Raw genomic sequence first — 19,567 nt, forward strand, 5'->3', positions numbered from 1 at the left:
TTGAGGCCACCCTGGTTATAGCTAAGGCTACAAAGGGAGAGTTTCTCAAAAGGTAATAATAGAAATCAAATCATAGTTATCAGAAGTACATATTGAGATGGGGAGCTGAACTTCTCCAGAGGGACTAACACTTGGCCTTGCCTTTCACTAACTTTGTGAGCCTGGTATGTTTGTACGTGTCTGTCTGACTGTCTTTAAGTCAGTAACATGGAGACAAATACCCAACTGAGAAAAGTGAAGGGGGAATCTTTTGTTATATAGACACTGGTTAACAAAAACTAACAGTAGTATTTCTAGTCATTTTCTGCTACTTTCCATTCTAGCAGCTAGAGACCAGGTTGGGAGGAAGGATAGGTAGTTTGCAAAGTAAACTACTTCTAGTGACTAGGCTAACCCCAGTCGTGCTGTCCCATAACACACTCCTTTGTTGGTGCTAAATATTTTTGCAGGTCATGCACAATACCTTTACCTATGGCTCAGTCATCTTGCTTTAGTGCGAACACTAAGAATGATGATAAACAAATACATGAGATTATGGCCAGTACCAATAATTATTCCTAACAAGTTGTCCCTAAAAGAGAAAGCTGACAATTATCACATAAGAGCTCAACTTTAACTGCCATTATAGCAGACACAGGTACTGGCCACTTGCTGTGGGTTTTAAATGCTCTGCAACCCCCTAACTCCAACTCTCTGTAGTTGGTAGTCTTCAGAGTCAGCAATGATAATTTAAGAAGGCAAAACAAAAGCAATCTAAAGCAATTTCACAAACAAAATGCATGAATTCGCAATAATGTAAATTATTCTAAGTATTAAGACAAGATTTGGTTTAATAGTGTTTCTCTTGCACAAAGTATACCCATATTGTTATACCAATACACTGTCAGAAACATGATTATTACATGTCAATACAGGCTTCACTAGTGATGTTTCGGGGACTACCCAGTTAGCTTGCTTTTCAGTTGGTTTCTATTTTATCTTACCCTCAGGTATATACACTTTGTTAAAAATAATTTTAACACATAGGGTTTCATTTACAGTCCAAGGAGAAAAATCACACAACTTCTCTGAAAATGTTTTGTGTAAGTAAGTTTTTTTCCCCATGTTAAGAGGTTAGAAAGGAAGGGCTCTCAGAGGCAGGACTAGGCTTAAGGCAGTAATTAGCACTTTTCCTCTGCAAACCTGAGAAAAGGCTGAATCCAGCAGGAGCAGGAACCAGCAGCAGCCCCATGAATGATGAAGAGAGAACAGCATCTTCTAAGTGTAGAAATGCATCTTACAGACAGAGATTAAAAATCTTGAATTCTAAGCTACATGTTTTTCTTTTACCCTTTGTGCAAACAGTGTACTGGCTGGGTAAAAAGAATGGTTACATTTTGTGCTTTGTGAAGCTAAAAAAAAATCCTTTGCCTGAAATCACTAATCAGGGAAGTGACTATAGTACTGCTTCTCTCTAGGGCTCAACCCACCTGTGAGCTCAAAACACATGCCCAGAAAACCAATTACTCAACTGCTTATCTGTGAGGCACCCAAATAAAAATGTTTATGATTTGACATACTATCTGCCACAATCAGACACCTGTAATAAGATTTCTAACCTGTGAAGATGATACTATTGGAACACAAATCTCCAAAGATGATCCCAACTTTCTGCACTAAAAGCCTTTATTTTTTATTCTCTGCACACTTAAATGCAAATATAATTTCCCCTTGCCCCCCTTTTTTTTACCCAGACCTCTGTCTGTCTCCCCAAAACTCTCATCTCTGTAAACTTTCATCTGAATAACTAAGACTTTATAATCATCTCCTAAAAGTCCCACCCTTAAGTAACATATGAGTTAAATAATACATGAGGAATGAATTTCCATCCTCCCCATACTTCACAGCTGGAATTACATTTCAACACTGAGATGTTGGGGGCCACTCTACCATATGGAAATGGTAGCATATTTAAGCTACTGACAATAAAACTGCCTATTTATCATGGTTCCAACCCTCCAAGGTTAACCATTGCCCCCAGTCTCCGAGTCAGGCCTTAGGAAAGGTCACTTGATTGTGTGTGATAATGTGACGCACATTCAGCACATTTCAGGTCACTCTGACACTCACAGGCATTTTTACCCCAGACCCTTTTATTCCTAGTAACCTGTATTGGAAGGCAAAAGCTCAGTCCAGATCTTCAAGAGCAACTTGGTGCTCAAGTCTGTGACCACCTCACCAACAGTATGTATGCTCTCTGAAATGACATCTCAGTTTTTCTCAAAGTATGATTTTGTCAACTGTAGCTACCATGCCTAAAGTGAAAGGGGTGTTATAAATGCAGACTAAGAATATAACACTTGGAGACTGCACAGCTCCAAGGGTAATGATTACAAGTTCAATCCATTACACTCCATTCTGTTTTAGATTCTCCCAAGAGGAAGAGAGTAAGAAAAAGGCCAAGGGTACTTCAACAGGTGAAGAAAATGGAAATTTCCAAGTAATTGACAAGGTTAGAAACTCAAAATGATTAAAATGTTTCTCTCCTGTCTCCATTTGTTTTGTTTCTTTCATTTGTATGTATGGTACATGCCTGTTTGTTTGCACTCATATACATGTATTAGGCTAGAGGTCGACATCCAGTGTCTTTTTCTCCATCTTTTTTTTTTTTTTTGGGGGGGTCTGATCCCCAGACAGTGCAGTTGCAGATACCTGTGTACAGCCATGTGAGAATCAATGTGGGTTCTCTGGAAAAGTAGCCAGGACTTTAAACCACTGAGCTATCTCTCTAGCCCTTCTTTACCTGATTTTTAAATATAACTCACTGAACCTGGAGCTTACTAATTCTGCTAGACTGGCTGGCCGGAAAGCCCCTGACATCAGCCTGTTTCTACTTCCCCAGCATTGGGATTACAGGCACACACTGCTGTACCCAGCTTTTTATGTGGGTGCTGGAGATTCAAACTCAAGTCCTCATGCTATGTTGTATAGCAAGCATTTCACTGAGCCAGCCTGGTGATTTTTTTGTTTGTTTTATTTTTGAAATAGGCCTCACTTGTAGCTCAGGCTGGCCTAGAACTCAATATATCCCAGGCTAGCCTGACATTCACCATGATTTTTTTGTATCAGTTCAAGTTCTAGGATTATAAGTATATGCCACCATGCCTGACTCCCATGCTCAATTGTTAAGTGTCTATTGACTGTTGAGACAAATCTCATTCATCCAATAACCTATTTTTGTACTATTTTTCTGGGTAAGAGGTAGGCTGAGAGGCCATATGACATTATCATTTTTCAAGAGACTAATTCCTAGAAGACTGTGTGTATTAAAATTAACCTGAGCTCTCTAAGGTTCTATAATCACTCACTGCTAAAAACTCCTCTAGTGTCTTCAAAAACTGTTAAGTAAATTCCAGGGCCTTTATGCTCCCTCCTTCTGGTCCTAGGAAGCAGAGTCAATAACATGGTGCCATTGTATGAGTTTTCTTTTATAAGTGAGATTAAAAAGAAAAAAAGACAGGATAAAATCCAAATTCAAGGAGCCAAGGGGCTATACTTGGTGCTTACAGGTAGGAAGTACCACAAAGTGTATGTTTAGACAGTTTCTGTCTGGAGTTGTCGAGAGCTAAATGGCTTGAACACTGTCTTCTAGAATTGAAAAGTAAACACCTTGTCTATATTCACACTAAATAGTGCCCTACCCACTTTTTTTTTTTTTCAAAGCAGTAGGATAATATAATCTGGAAGAATAGAATGCCACAATCACCATTACTGAGAAGCATTTGATGAGTCTAGTAGTTTGACTAAGAATAGCCCCATAGACTCAAGTGTAAGCTTCTTGGTGCTTACACAAACTCACACTATTCAGGGACCATGGTTTTATAGCATTTACACAGGTGCTGACATATGCTAACCTACAATGCCACTTGACTAAAAAGAAATTAGGAAACCACCCATTAAGAACCCTTTAACTGGAAATGGTCAGGCTTTCAACATAAATAAGAAGTATCTTTGAACAGAGATAAGATATAAATCTGTGTTTCCTTTCCAGCTGTCCTTTCTCCAGGACTTCCTGCCTTATGAAATGGTGCTGCTTACTGGTGGACCGTTTCCATTCCTTGACCTCAAGGCCAGAGGCATTGGTTCTTGTCTATCTTTCCAATCTCACTGTGCTCTTATTCCAACTACCTCTGCTACACCAACGCCATTTCCTCTATTGCCTAATCCACCAAGCTTAGTGCCTCCTGGTGGCCTGCTGTACCAGTCATTCCCTCTACTTAAAAGTGTTCTCTGATTCCAAGACTGACTCTTTTTATCATCCTCTCAAATTTCTCAGAAAACCTTTACCTGGTCCTAATCTAAAGCAGCCACCTGGTCTTCATCACATGGCTTCATTTCACTTATTTGAACTGATTTATTCCTAGCACATAATGGATACTGATTAGATGCCGAGTGGATGAATTTTTTGTGCTTATGAAGCAGGGTACTAAGATGAGATGAGCATGCACACCTAGGTTTCAGAAAGATCACCTCAGAGGCCACAGAGAGGGCTCAGCAGTTAAAAGTACTTCTTTGCGTACATGGAGGCTGGAGTTTGGATCCTAGTACCACATAGTAAGCTGGGTGAACCCCACAAATGCCTATATCCCTAGTGCCAAGGATGACGGAGACAAGAGGATCAATAGAACTGGCTGGCTTCCAACCTAGCCAAAACACAAGCCCCAAGTTCAAGAAAAGACCCTGACTCAGAGAAACAGGCATAAAGTAAAAAGAAAAAGGATACCTAACAATTATAGACTTAGATACCTGTATACACGACCCCTCTCTTTCTCAGAGAGAGAGAGAGAGAGAGAGAGAGAGAGAGAGAGAGAGAGAGAGAGAAGAAAGTTCTGCTCAGCCTAGAGAATGGACTGATGCAGTCAAATGACAATATAAGGAACCAGTAAAGAGGTCATTCTCATAGAAGGATGAAGGCTTGAGCCAAGGGAGTAACTGGAGACGTGAGATAGAAAGGTTTGGGTTATTTAGGAAACAGAACTTACTGTCTGGATAAGAGAGGAGTCTAAGACAGTTTCCAGACTTATAGATGATGGGGTAAGAAACAAGGTATGGTACACTAGCACCTGTATGTTCTGGTTGCAAGGCTTTAAAAGCTGGACTGGAGGACCTTGAGTTCAGAGTGTCATGGGGTCATACTTTTACACAGGAAACACCCTCTTAACATGGCAGTCTGCTGCCACCATCATCACTAGCTTAGGGCTCAAATGTTCCCCAAAAAGCAAACACTAAAACATATGAATAAAACCTTGCACAGAAGCAGAACTTATATGACGGTCCCTGACATACTACACTTCAAAAACAAACACAAGAACAAGGAGTTAAGATTACCACTGGTTGTCCAACTCTTTTGCATTATTTTCCATGATGACTGACTGTATCTATATATCTCCATTTACAGTATCATTATCAAAACACATCTTTCTATCTCTAACGTGGCTCTAGGGTTGGAGAGATGGAAGAGCACTTGCTGCTTTCCCAGAGGATCTAAGTTCAGTTCCCAGCACCCTTGTCAGAAAACTCACAACTGCCTCTATCTCTAGCTCCAGTACACTCTCTTCTGGCTTCCTTGGATATATATATATGGCACATGTGGCATACATTCACAAAGGCACATACACAAAAAATAATTATGTATAAAAATCTTGAAGAATGGCTTCAACTTATCTTACATTAGCACCATTTAAATGCTGTGGTCCCTGTGTGCTGTAAATCTGTAAATGCACTAAGAAATTCAATCTGACAGGAAAGGCCTCAAAAGACCTGATCTGTGCAGTCCCATTGCAGACCAAGCCTGTGGCTACTGCAGTGATTTAGACAGAAGAGTAAGAATGAAGTATATGTGTACCAGGTATTGATAAAATATGAGTTCCAAACAGCACTTACTGCCATGAACTGGGGACAGAGTACCAGATGAGCTGATTTTAAGGTCAATATGCTTGGTTTTGGTAGGTCTACTGATTTTTTTAAGACAAAATATCACTATGTAGCTCAAGATAACCTCAAAATGAAGACTCTCTTGTCTTAGTCTGCCAGGTGCTAGGATTACACCATGCTTCACCTTCAATGTGCTTTCAAGAATAAAGGTGAACTTAAGCATCCAGGCCCACTTTTCTGACATGGGAGGTACAAAGTCTCAAACCAGTAAACAGATTCTTTCAATGAGGCTGTCCTTTCACAGTATTAATATATGCTTATTTCCACAACTGAAAACTCTACTGAATTCAACAAAGGGAATCAATCATTATTTTACTTCGAATTATTACCCTGTTAAAGCACTTTAAAATAATTCTGTATATAGAGTAATTTTTACTCAAAACAGGGGCCTGATATCTGAACCAAAATTTCATAGTTTTCAAAGTCTAAAATTAAAAATGCCCAGACACATCCACAAATCAGTTACAAAAGGCCATGCCTGAAACTTGTTAAACAAATAGCATATAACCAGAAAGCCCTTCCTTCTTCTTCTATTAGGATCTACTTCCCTTTGCCCTTTTAGCAAAACAAACACCAGTAGTGGTGGGTCCCGCTACTATCCAAGGAATTTTTATCTACCTCGATTCAAGTTGGGTTGGAAATTTGTCCAACTGCACAAACTATGAGGCAGTTTATAAGTTTTCCTTATTCATTTCTTGACAGTATGTGCCAACGATTTTCTAATTAAGCATCAGATCCTAAGTGTATACAGTGGAAATAACTCTATCAAACCTGGCCTTCCTTCATGAATCAGGGTAATATGACCCTAAGGCCATTACTGTATCAGATGCAGTCCTGCCTTCTCTTCCTTGTATCTCCCTCCTTTTTCCTGTAAGTGGAACTATCTATGTCGGCTGTTAAGAGAAAACATGCATTCATAGCATCAATTTCTACTTCAAAGCCCATTTGTCTAAACAGTAAAGTAACGCACTTTGTCTAGTTCCAATTCAATGTTCAAAGGCCTTGAGTGGTGTTCTAGCAACCCTGGGAAATGGTTGCTACTATGTAAAACAGAGAGGGGTTTTTAGGTCAGTAAAATGATTGTTTCACTTCAGTTCTCAGCATAATTAAATGTAACCTTAGTTTCCTAATACTATGCTTAGAGCCAGAAAGTTACCAAAAAAAAAAAAAAAAAAAAACCAACAGCCATAGTTTTATTTTGAAACTGTTTATCATATTGCCAACACTAACTTCAAGCTGGCTATATAGCCAAGGATGGTCCTGAACTTCTGATCCTCCTACCAAGTGCAGAGTATGTGACACAATGCTTAGCTAGAAAACAATAAATTGCCCTTCCTATTTCCCTCTTCCAACTACATTATAGTGTAGTTTATAAGATAATCAGAATAACAAGTTCTTTGCTCACTTTTCAAGGCTTTCTCTATGGAGACATTTATACCCATACAGACCTTATGATTTCCTATTTTTTTTTTGACTTAGATTTAAAAGTTTACATTTTGGTGCTGGTGAGATGGTTCAGTACGATAAAGGCACTTATTGTCAAGCCTGATGACCTGAGTTCAATGCCTGGGACCTATGTGGTAGAAAAACAACTCCTGCTCCTCTGAACTCCCCAGGAGTGTCATGTCACCTCCTTTCTCTAAGAGAAAATTTTAATTTTTAAAGTTTATTATTTTCACATTTATTATAACCTGGATCCCTTAAGTTTAACTGCCCTATTTAGTTAGTATAAAATCTACCAACCATAAATCCTAAAACATTTCTATAGTACATCCCTTCTGATTTCCTTTTCTCCTTCATGTTCAGATGGTATCAGCTACTGTGCACATTCCAACTGTTCTACTTGCTGCTCACTTCTTCCATCCTCTTTCCTGAACTTCATAACACACAAACCTGGCCATACAGTTCCTATATTTATAAATCTCTCTAGGGGTCTAGAAATGTCCACTAATTGAAAGCCATTAGAATTACCTTAAAGCACACTGCACCCTCCAGAGTTCACATTTCATTAACTGAGGGAGGGGCAGGGATTAGAAAGTGGTAGAGAGGTGTTTGCTCTGAAGTAGTCCATGCATATGCCACATACTCTTAATTAGTTTGGGTCTCCATTATAATGCTAGCATTTTGAAAAAGTTTACTTTAAAAACAAACAGGGCTGGAGGGAGAAGTACACACCTTTAATTCTAGCACTGAGGATGCAAAGAGGCAAGAGGATTCTGTGAGTTTGAGGCCCACCTAGTCTACTATCTATAATGAGTTCCAGGACAGCCAGGGCTATGTAGAAAGATCTGTTTCAAAAAACAAAACAAAAAATCTATTATGGACTAGGCATATAGCTCAGTGGTAAAGTACTTGCATAGCAAGTTAAACCTCCTTAGTTAAACCTCACTGAAAACTCCTCACAGAAACACTCAAAGAGGTACATCCTAAGAGATTATAGATGAGGTCAAGCAGAAAATTTAAATTCACCACCACTTGAACTTGAACTTACACAGAGATTAATGGCTTCATCAAATTTTGGTTGATTTTGTTGTTTTTCAAGACAGGGTTTCCCTGTATAACAGCCCTAGCTATGTTAGAACTCACTTTGTAGACCAGGCTGGCCTCAAACTCACAAAGATCTGCCTGCCTCTGCCTTCTGAGTGCTGGAATTAAAGTGTATCACCACACCCAGCCATATTTGTTTGTTTTTTCAGACAGGGTGTTACTACCATGGCAGACCTGAAACTCACTATGTGGACCAAACTAGCTTCAAACTCAGATCCACTTGATTCCGCCAAAATAAAGAAAAAAAGTCAGTCAGTAATGGTAGTGAATGCTTAAATGCAGTTAAGAAGTTGAGGCAGGAGAAACAGGAATTCAAGGACAGCCCATGCTATATAGATCTTGTTCCAATAAAGAGAGGAAAGAAAGAAGCATTAGCATGAAAGTCAATTAAGTTGACTTTTTAAGTACAATAAAATAACATTTTCTCTTTCTCTTCCCATTTTTCTGGGTAGCTGACCAAGAACACAGATGTTAAGTATATTATATAAAGCTAGCATTCCAGTATTAAAGTGAGATGAGGAGAAGGACTAGGAAATAAGCTGGTGCTGTCTCAGAATGAGATGTGCAGCCCTAATGGAGCAGTGGCAGAGACATGCACATATAAAAACAGAACTTCAGTTCAAATCTACTACAAATGACCTTCTTTATACCATTCTCCTTAAATGAAGCATTTCAGATTTCTATCCTTCAAAGAATAAAATTAAAACACGCCTGAAACAGTTGTGACTGCAACTCTAGTTCTAAAAAAAAAAATTCCACCATGTAGATCCCAGGGATTGAACTCAGGTTTGACACCAATGACCATTACTGCTGAACCATCTCATGGACCCTGAAATGCTCAGGGTTTGTTGGTGGTATTGTTGTTTTGTTTTTTTAACCATCCAGTCACTAAGTTGTGAAAGGACGGGGATTAGAAAAGACATTACCATATTTGTTTTATCTGTTCCAATTATAACATTCCAGATTTTATTTTAGAATCAAATTTGACAAGTAGTAAGCTAACATTCTGAGTAGCAATTTTAATGTTTTCACTTAAATGCTGTTCACTGTTCACCCCTTAGAGAAAGGAGCTAATTGTTATTTAAGGTAGCTGCATCATGTATTATGTAACACTGTAACACACTGACTAGAGATTTACTCGAAGAGTAGGGATTCAGCCTAATTATTGATAACCAATAATCCGGTTAAATATAGTAGGCTGAAATATGTTTATACATATGATCTCTTCCCACAAAGGCAAGTGGATAAACTCACCAGGTATACATACTGCTACTTTTTATGTCAACTTGACTTGGGTAGAATCATTTGGGAAGATAACCTCAATTGATAAAATGCCTCTACCAGATTGGCCTACAGTCAAGCCTGTAGTGTGTTTTTTTAATTAGTCATTGATGTGGGAAGGCTAGACCCATTGCAGGTGATGTCACCACTGAAGCCAGAGGTCATGAATTTTATAAGCAAATACTCTGAGCAAGCTAGTAACCAGTATTCCTCTGTGGCCTCTGCATCAGTTCCCACCTGCAGGTTCCTATCTTGAGTTCCTACTCTGATTTCCCCAGATGATGCTTTTGGTCTAGGTGTTTTATCACAGCAATAGAAACTCTAACTAAGACATGAGGCTAATGAGGATGTGAAGAATATAAGGAAAGATACAAATTCTGAAAGTTGGAAATTGGATTAAGAGGTGATCCAGTGGGCTCAGAGGAAGCAGAGAGCAAAGAATAAAAGAGAATCAACAAGAAAGGTGTGGTGGTGCACAATTTTAATTCTATTACCAGAGAGGCAGAGGCAGGCAGATCTCTGTGATTCCAGGCTAGCCTAGTCTACAAGGCGAGTTCCAGGACAGCCAGAGCTGCTGTTACACAGAGAAACCCTGTCGTGAAAAAAGTGAAAAAAGTAAAACAAACAACAAAAGGACCAACTCGAAGACAAATGATTTTGTATCACAGAATCTAAGAAGGCCCAGGTGCTTACTTAGAAAAGGATGTATGGGGGGCTGGGGTGATGGCTCAGAGGTAAGAGTACTGAATGTTCTTCCAGAGGACCTGAGTTCAATTCCCAGCAACCACATGGTGACTCATGACCATCTATAATGACAACTGTTGCCCTCTTCTGGTGTGCAGGCATACATGGAGGTAGAATGTTATAAACATAATAAATAAAATCTTTTAAAAAAAAAGAAAAGAAAAAGCTGTATGTGAGGCGGGGCTGGAAAAAGGGATACTAGATCAAAGTCTGAGGGAGGAAGTAAAATTCCCTAACTCAACTCAATTTAATTAAAACTGTCCTCCATAAGGAAACATATAGTAATTGATAACAAGTAGAAAGATGTCAAGGTCTATACAGTAAATGCTTTGTCTAATCTGTAATAGAGACTTCTAAATAATCATTTCTTAGCATCATTTCCTCCTGATTGGACAATCACAAACAGCTAGACATTTTAAATAATCTCTAACAAGAAAGGAAGGAAATGGGCTGGAGAGATGGCTCAGCGGTTAAGAGCACTGACTGCTCTTCCAAAGGGCCCAGATTCATTTCCCAGCACCCACATGGCAGCTCGAATAACTGCAAGATCTGACACTCTCACACAGATACATAACAGGAAAAACACCAATTCACATAAGACATAAATAAGGAAAGAAACAAAAGATTTTTTTTATTTTTAGTTTATAAAAACAGCCACCAGGGTTAGACAGATGGCTCAGTGATTAAGAGCACTGGTTGCTCTTCCAGAGAACCCAGATTCAACTGCTAGTACCCACATGGCAGCTCACAACTGTCTGTAATTCCAGTTATAGGGGACCTGACACCCATGGCATAACACCAATGCAGAGGGAGGAAGGGAGGGAGGAAGGGAGGGAGGGAGGGAGGGAGGGAGGGAGGGAGGGAGGGAGGGAGGGAAGGAGGCAGGGTGTGTCATAAAGAAAAACACCACAAAACTTTTAAAATGCATTAAAATACATTTAAAAACAAACTACTAACAGATGATGCTCCTCTAAATAAAAGTCTAATAATAGAAAACGGGCCAGTTTTCTGGTAGCTTGTGCCTTTAATCCCAGCATTTGGGAGGCAGAAGCAAGTGGATCTCTGAACTACAGAGCTACTTCCAAGACAGCCAGGACTACAGAAAAAGACCCTGTCTCAAAAAACAAAAGAAACAGCAGTTAGTAACCTAGAGCAAATACCAGGTGTGGTGGCTCACATCTGCAATCCTAGAACTTAGAAAGCTGAAAAACAAGAGGATTGTGAAGCCTGGGTTACAAAGTAAGACCCTTTACCAAATCAAATAAAACTAAACAAAACCTAAAAGCAGTGAAATGCTTTAGAAAAAAAAGAAAATATAAACATAGTGTAATTTGTGAGTACCATATGTTGAAAAATGATTTATAAAAATTAACTAAATGAATAGTAGTAAAATGTTACTCAGAAACTAGTTGACCTGCTTATGAAAGCTACAATGCTAAAAGTGAATGGCCCCCTAATAAGGAGCAATCAAGGCTGAGAAGGGGTACAACAGGGACCCTTGTTTCCTTAAAGTTACATAGCCAAAAATATGTTTAGAATCTATAGATACATTATTGATGAAATGTATAAGCTATACCTTTCCAAAACACTTCCTTTTGTGTTTGTCATTTAGGTCAAGAAAAAAAAACATAAGAATAAAGACTAAGTCATAAGAAACAAAGCCAAAGTGAAGTAACCAGAACCCAAGAGGGTAAGGAGTTTCTCCTACTCACCATCTCTCTGGCGATTTCCAGCGCTTCCTGCAGGCCATAGAGCCTGCCACAGACCAGGTAGATTCCATTGGCCCAGAGAATACAACCCTCGTGGACCCAAAATTCATTGCTGTCAAGAGGTAGTTCAGGGATTTGTAACTCCAGCTCAGGACCACCTTCTGAAGTGGTAGGTACAGAGGGCTTTGTGTCCAAAACAGCCTTTTCACAGCTGCCCTCAGTGGCTGCTTTTTTACAAGGGAGTCCCCTGGACAGGGACCGAGGGCCTCCACCACAGTCTTCTGACCGGTGGCGCCGCTTGAACCTAGGGTGAGCAGCCAGGCTCCTCTGCTCCTTCTGCTGCTGCTGCTGCTCCTCCTCCTCCTCAGTGTCTGTTTTAGAACCGTTAGAAGTGCTTTTGTGCCGAACCTTGACCTTGCTCTGCATTTCTGTGGATCTTTTAGGAGGTGGATTCTTCGGAAGAGTGGCTGCATAATCTTGGGGATAAAAGGGTCCAAAGAGGTCACCCATGTTCCGATAACTGGCCCACTTGCCACAAAGACAACAAACCAGGTGCCCCATAACAGAAGATTCTGTTACCACAGGACCCTGCAGCATAAAGGATGAAGCTGGGAGCACCTTGCTTTCTGTGCTGCTGGGGGGAGGGGTCAGAGATCTCTGGCCCTTCCTGCTCCTTACCAATTTGGTCTGTTCTTCTTCTTCAGCATTGATGATTGTACAAACAGCTCCAAGTTCACACTTATTTACTACATGGATGTAAGGGAAGAAAGACTTGTTCTTAGCATCTGTTTTATCTAGTGGCTGGGTAGCATACTTTAGCTTGATCTCTGGTTCTTGAGGTTCTACGATGGGAACTGCTTGTTTGGTTTTCCGCTTCCTTGGCTGGGCCCCAGGCTTCCTTCTCTCCCTCCTTTGCCTCTGCTTTTTTGGCTTTGGCTCTCCATCTGCAGAACCTTCTGGTATCTGAGGGGGTTGAGGGGGTGGAGGTGGTGGCTGCTGCTGTTTCTTTTGCTTATTCACACTACCAATCGGTCTCCCCTTTTTCTTTCCTGATGGGAAATACCCTTTAGGGGGAAAACTTTCTTGTTTGGGTGAAATCATGACTGTTTCATTCTCTTTCTCTTCAGCCTTTGGGTTTGCCTCAGGGGCCAAAATGCCCACTGGAGCTACATTCTTAGAGTCAGGAAAGATTAGTGGTGCTGCCCCACCCAGGGAACCATCTGGTCTCCCTTGGTTACCACCAGACTTCTGTGAAGCTGTGGATGTCATAGTACCAGAAGGTTCCTTTCCAGTAGGAGCTGTTTCTGCATGTGCCTCTGTCTTGACTTTGTCATCCCCACTGCCACGCCACTCTTCTGAAGGTCCTGGAAGAGGCTTCTCAACATTTGATTCCTGATTAGTTACACTGACTAGGTCAGATACCACCTCACCTTTTCTCTTCTCCATCTCAGCCTCCTGAGTAGCCACAGTCCCACCTTCAGGAGGACCACTCTTCAGAGACAGTATATCATCCAGTGTGACTGTGTCTCCCCCAGCCTCAGTACTATTTGTGGATGCACTCCTCCTAATATTTGGGGATGTGATCTTCTGAACTATAGCTTCCAATTTCAATCCCCGTCCCTTCCGTGGGGGCAGTATTTTGGTCTTAGCAGGGCTTGTGAGGGTAACAGCAGGACAGTTTCTATTGTCTGGGTTTGCAAAGTCCTTGGAGGCATCTCTCTTAGGGATAGATTTGATATCTTGACTGTGAGAAAGGGTGTAGGAATTGTATGCCTTATCGGCACCTTCTTTTGATGGGTGGAGGCGTCCTTTATCATCAGTGTTACTGTTTTTTACATCTTGTGACTGTCTTTTACTGGGAATAGGAGAGATAAAAGAACGAACCCGCCTCCGCATGATTAAGGGATTTTGAGAAGAATGATCCTCTTGACCTGGTAGCCGTAGCATTACATTACTAGGTTTGGATGACTGTGTAGAATCAGTTAGTACATGTCCATCTGTCTCATGGGGTGGCCCATACCGTTTCTGATTAGACATTCCTGGAGGACCACTGCTTTTTCCTGGAGAAGTCTGCCGAGAAAGATCCCAACAAGACTCTTGTAACTTCTGAGAGCTGTGTTTCAATTCCATGCCTTTAGCAGGCAGACCATCACTAGACATGAGACAGCGCCCAGCTTCCTGAGTGCTTGGGTCATGGTATGTCCCTACTGGTGGGCCATACATCATACCATCTTTGTCATTTTTCAGGGGGCTCCGTACTCTGTCAAGAAACTGCTGCTGCCGTGGGCTCTTCCGTGGCCCTTCTTGCCTATGCTGTGCAGCCGCAATCACTCCCTGAGCAGAACTGCTGGTCCAATCTTTATACTCCTCTTGTTGCTGTTGGTACATCTGTCTCTTATAATGGAGCTGAGAATTCAAACCAGCATTAGGGTCCCCATAAGCATGAGCCCTGGTGTTTGTGTGGTAAGCAGAGGCCAGACTTTCTGAGTTGGGAGAAAAAGTAGCATGTAAAGAACTCCTGTTGGCCCTCTCTGAAAAAGTCATGTGTGGGTTCATGTGATGAGGGTCTGCCCCTGGGCCTCTGCTCCTGCCTGGAGACATCTTCAGTTTTTCTGCAAAGTCATGGTACTGAGAAGAGGACCGACCTCTCATAGTCTCCCGGCTACCAACTCTACCAGGGACCCGCCGCATTGGTGTGGACCTACTATCTTGTGAGCTGTAGTCTGAAATGGAATCATGGGCTGCTACGCCAGGGCTGACATTGCCACGGTAAGACTCATGCTTGATGCTGGTAGAATGGCAGTGGTCTCCAGATTTCTTGTTGAAACTAGCTTGAGATTTGGACTGTTCAAAGTCTTCCTCTTTTATTTGCCCACTCTGGGATTTCAGTTTTGTTTCCATGGACACCAAACCACCTGGAAGAATGACTGACTGACTTAAACTTGGGTTGAGACGCTCATTCCTCCCAATTCTGGCATCAGCACCCATGTGTCCCAATGAGTGAGCCCCTGGGTCCCTGACAATCTGTCTTAGTGGAGAAATATCACAGATCACTGACCTCCTTTCAGAAAGGGAGCCCCCAGGCTCATGGGCTGATGATGCAGGTTCTATCTCAAACTTTCTGGGAATGGGATAGTCAGATAAATTGATCTGTTTCATTTCAGGAGCCGTGCTGCTTGACTTCCTTTCCCATGGTCCCCAGTGGGGATTTTCTAACAGAGATCCAATGCTCTTGTTCAGAATGCCCCTGCTGGCTAATTCATTGGCTTGACTGACTAAGATATTGGGCCTTGCAGTTCCTTCCAGGCCACTAGTCATACCTTGATGGTCCTGAGCACTCCTAGGATACCTTCTGTCAGGATGGTGGTGGTAACCCTGAAGCACTTCCTGTAGGAGACTTGGGAACTTCTCATTTCTACCCTTTCGTTCCCCGTGGCTGGCAAAATCCCCCTTTTCTTGTCCTGAAGGATACTGAGGAAAACCACTTACATTTCGTGGTACAGCTGACCCAAAACTCTCTTTGTAACTGTAGCGCAAACTTCCAGGAGATTTGCTAGGCTCAGTCCTGCCTGTGAAACTTGGGCCTACTGCAGAGTGGCTACCCTGGCCATTCCCCTCTCCATTGTGATTAGAGCTATTATCACCATTCTTGTTTCCTTTGCTCCCTCCTCCTGGAGGATCTGGCTGTGGAAGTGATGTGTGGCTGGCTTCCTTTATACCACTATTGCTAGGTGGCCTCTGACTGGCAGCAGGATCCTCCTCTTGGGATCCTTTATCTTGTCCACCAGATTTTTCTACCCTACCAGTCATGGCTTCCCGAGAGACAATCACCCCAACTGTCTTCTCATTAACTTTTGCGTTCCCCTCAGACAGTGGTGTGTCCTTAGCACCTGGAGATGCAGCTTCTTCCCTAGCTGCAGGACTGGTACTGAGCCTAGGGGCCTCATTCTGAGCACCTTGTGTTGGTGAAGAGCCAGCTTTCTCTGAAGCTCCACACTTGTAGGTGGTGTCAGAGCTAGTGCTCTGGCCACTTAGTTGCCTCACTCTCTCACCTTGATCTTCTGAACTACTGGAGCAACCTCCATCCAATGACTCTGCCATAGGGGACTTCAGTTGTTCTTCAGGCTGTGAGCCTTCTGAGTTTGTACAGCTATCTGCTTTCTTAGATGATGATGAGGGCCTCTTGGAAGTCTTCTTCTGAGGTGTCAAGGCATCAGAAAGCAACATGTGCTGGACAGTATTAGGAAGATTGGCCACTTGAGTACTCAGAGCACTCAAACTACTCAACCCAGGATCTGTCAGCCGCTTTTCTGGGACGCCTTCTAATCCAAACCCCTTGAATCCTGCAGCATGAGAATTAGGACTGGGCATCATTGATGGGGTCGGACTGAGTTGGGGCATTAGCTGTAAAATTCGGTTTCTGGAACTCATGGGCACATTGCCTTGCCCACATTGGAGATTCTCACTACTCTGCATGAGAGGAGAAGGGGTAGAGCTACAGCTTGGAGACTGAACCACAGAAGCAGCTGGAGAAGGGTTAGAAATAGGGCTGAAGTTCTGATGAAACTGCATAGGGGACCTTACAGGAACCTCAGGCTGGTTGTACTGCCCCACCTGGCTTTGCAAGGGCAGCTTGGGGGCAGCATTAGTGTACTGCATCACATGCTGGGGGGGATGTTGCTGCTGCTGCTGCTGCTGCTGCTGTTGCTGCTGCTGCTGCTGAGACTGTGGCTGTTGCTGTTGTTGTTGCTGCTGCTGCCCCTGCTGGGTTCCTGGTGGAATCTTTGTCTGTTCAAAATTCTTCATAGACTGAGACTGATAGCTATAATTTGATTGTGTTCCATAAGCCTGTGCATTGGAACCCACATTATGCCCTTCATACTGAGATCCAGCATTTACACTATAACTGCCATCATAGCTTTGTCCAGACTGACTGAAACGCTGTGGTGAAGGAAAGGAGGAGGAGGAGGAGGAAGAAGCAGAAGACTGGTAGTGTTGGCCAAATTGACCTACTCTTAACTGATAACCAGCAGAAGATGGCAGAGTTGAAGGCCGCTGCATTGGTTGTAGATGGGATGAGCCAGAGGCTGACTGTCCAGTGGCTTGGGACAGAGGCTGATGGGATTGGTAAAGCTGTTGTCTCAACTGCTGTACTTGCTGTTGTTGCTGCTGTTGCTGTTGCTGCTGTTGCTGCTGCTGTTGGCTGGAGGCCTGCTGTTGATACTGAGCACTCCCAGGAGAGAAAGGCCCTGTGTAATCCTGCTGATAATGAGACACACCACCAAGGGCAGAGTGCTGTGCTTGAAATTGGCTCACATGACCCTCACTCCCATACTGATTGCCAAAGCTGCTCCCCTGGGGCGGTCCATAGCTCTGCACAGGACCAGAGGGCCTTCGCTGAGGAGGCTGTGGGGTTCCTGCTGCCACGGGGTCTTTGTTGCCTGTCATGTAGTAAAAATCCCCAGCTTCTTTCCTGAAACCCTGGTAGCCTTGATGGCCAGAGGTCTCACTAGCCATTGCTGTGGCAGCAGTTGCTGTTCCTCGACGTCCACTACTATTGCTGCCAGTGCCACCACTACCACCACCTGCTCCCCCAAAATTCTGGAACATATGGGCCTGACGAGGGCTGAACTCTTCTATACGGGATGAGCTGTGTACCTCCTGTGGGTAGCTCTGCTGGTTTCCGTGGTAACTGCTTTGCTCCCGAAAGGACTGCATACTGTTCAGCAGCACAGCAGCAGGCCAACAGCCCTCCTAGAAAAGGAAAAGAAAGAAAAGCATGAGACATACATCTGCTTGGTACAAACAAAAACCAAGCCTATATAACCCAATGGCCAGATAAAGCTGAGTACTTTAAATTTCATCTCCTTTTTCCTTATTGTATCCATTTCTGATCATGCAAATAAGCAGAGAAATGTCTAAAGAATGAAGGCATCTGTAACACAACAAAGAAAACACTAGGTATACACATTCAATACAGTCTTTTAAAAACTGCATTATTAGATAAACAAGCCTTACAAATTCAACTGGGGTAAATATTGGGATAGTATTACAAAAAATAAAAACACATTTCTTAATTAATCTTCAGTTACAGTGGGGAAGGCTTATAAAAACCACTTTCATCTCTTTAATTTCATTCATTAGACTGCCTCAAATAATGATGAGGCAGTTGTTCCAGGGGCTGTCCACACCTGAGAAACAGAACTATCCTAAGACCTAAGCTAGTTCCTCAGATCCAAATGCATACCACTTCAGGCTGAATGTAATTACCAACTGCCTATGATGACTATTCTCTGGGACACTCAATTCTTTACTACTGTGGATTCCTTATATATTGTAGCCACCCATATAAACATTAGATCTGATCTCTTCTTGACATAAAATTGTGTCCTAAGACCATTCTTGACCACCGATTTCCAGGTATTTAGTGCTAGATATAGGCCAGATAAGTTTCTTGTCTTTCGAACATTTTTTGTGGGGTGGGGTGGGAGGTGTGCCAAGATGTTTCAGTACCTCTATTTTCCATGTGGCTTTCCATTTGCCATCTAATATTCAGTTATTACTATCATTCCTATGGTAGAGAATAACAAAACATAAAGAGCTGAAAAGAATATCCAGGGCTGGAGAGATGGTTCACAGGTTCAAAGTACCTGGGTTTAGTGACTGACTTACAAGAATGTGTAACTCCAGTTCCAGGAAATCTGACACCCTGTGCTGATCTCCTTGGGTACAGGCATACATATAGCACACATATATACAGAGAGCATTTGTTGCTCTTTGCACAGAGGACCTGGGTTTGATTCCCAGCACCAACATGGTGGCTCACAATCATCTCTAACTCCCGTTGCAGGGGATATGATGACCTCTTCTGACCTCCGAAGGTACCAAGCCCACACATAGTACACATATATACACATAGGCAAAACATTCTAATATGTAAAATAAATATGAAACCAATCAATTAACCAATCATTCATGTAATACACACATACATAAAAATTGTGTGTGTGTGTGTGTGTGTGTGTGTATGTATGTATGTATGTATGTGTGTACACGTACAACCAGGACCCAGACTTCCAGAGTTATCTGACTTGAGCTGCCACATCTATACTAATGTTATCACCCTCTTATTTAAGTGGATTTTTTCAATACTTATTTTTAGTTTGTGTTTATGGGTATGTGCACTTGAGTGCAGGGGCCTGTGGAGTCCAGAAGAGGATGTTGGAAACCTTGGAGCTGGAGTGTTACAGGTGGTTGTTGAGTCAACAGAAGCGGGTGCTGGGAATGGAAGAGCAGTATATGCTCTTACCCAC

At 42.2% G+C, this 19,567-nt stretch overlaps 1 protein-coding gene across 10 annotated transcripts in view; it reads right to left on the minus strand.

Moving 5' to 3' along the window:
• Positions 1 to 19,567, minus strand: part of Tcf20 (transcription factor 20) — a 90,584-nt gene that overhangs the window by 24,419 nt on the left and 46,598 nt on the right. For all 10 annotated transcript variants that reach the window (XR_004768616.1, XR_004768615.1, XM_027404139.2 and 7 more), the window contains exon 2: positions 12,258 to 18,008. Coding sequence is in view for 8 of the 10 variants with exons in the window: in XM_027404139.2 (XP_027259940.1) it covers positions 12,258 to 17,972 (5,715 nt within the window). In the remaining 2 variants the exon portion in view is untranslated. The remainder of the gene's footprint in view (positions 1 to 12,257; positions 18,009 to 19,567) is intronic.

Source organism: Cricetulus griseus, chromosome 2 (assembly GCF_003668045.3).
Source record: "Cricetulus griseus strain 17A/GY chromosome 2, alternate assembly CriGri-PICRH-1.0, whole genome shotgun sequence".
NCBI classification, from domain to species: domain Eukaryota; kingdom Metazoa; phylum Chordata; class Mammalia; order Rodentia; family Cricetidae; genus Cricetulus; species Cricetulus griseus.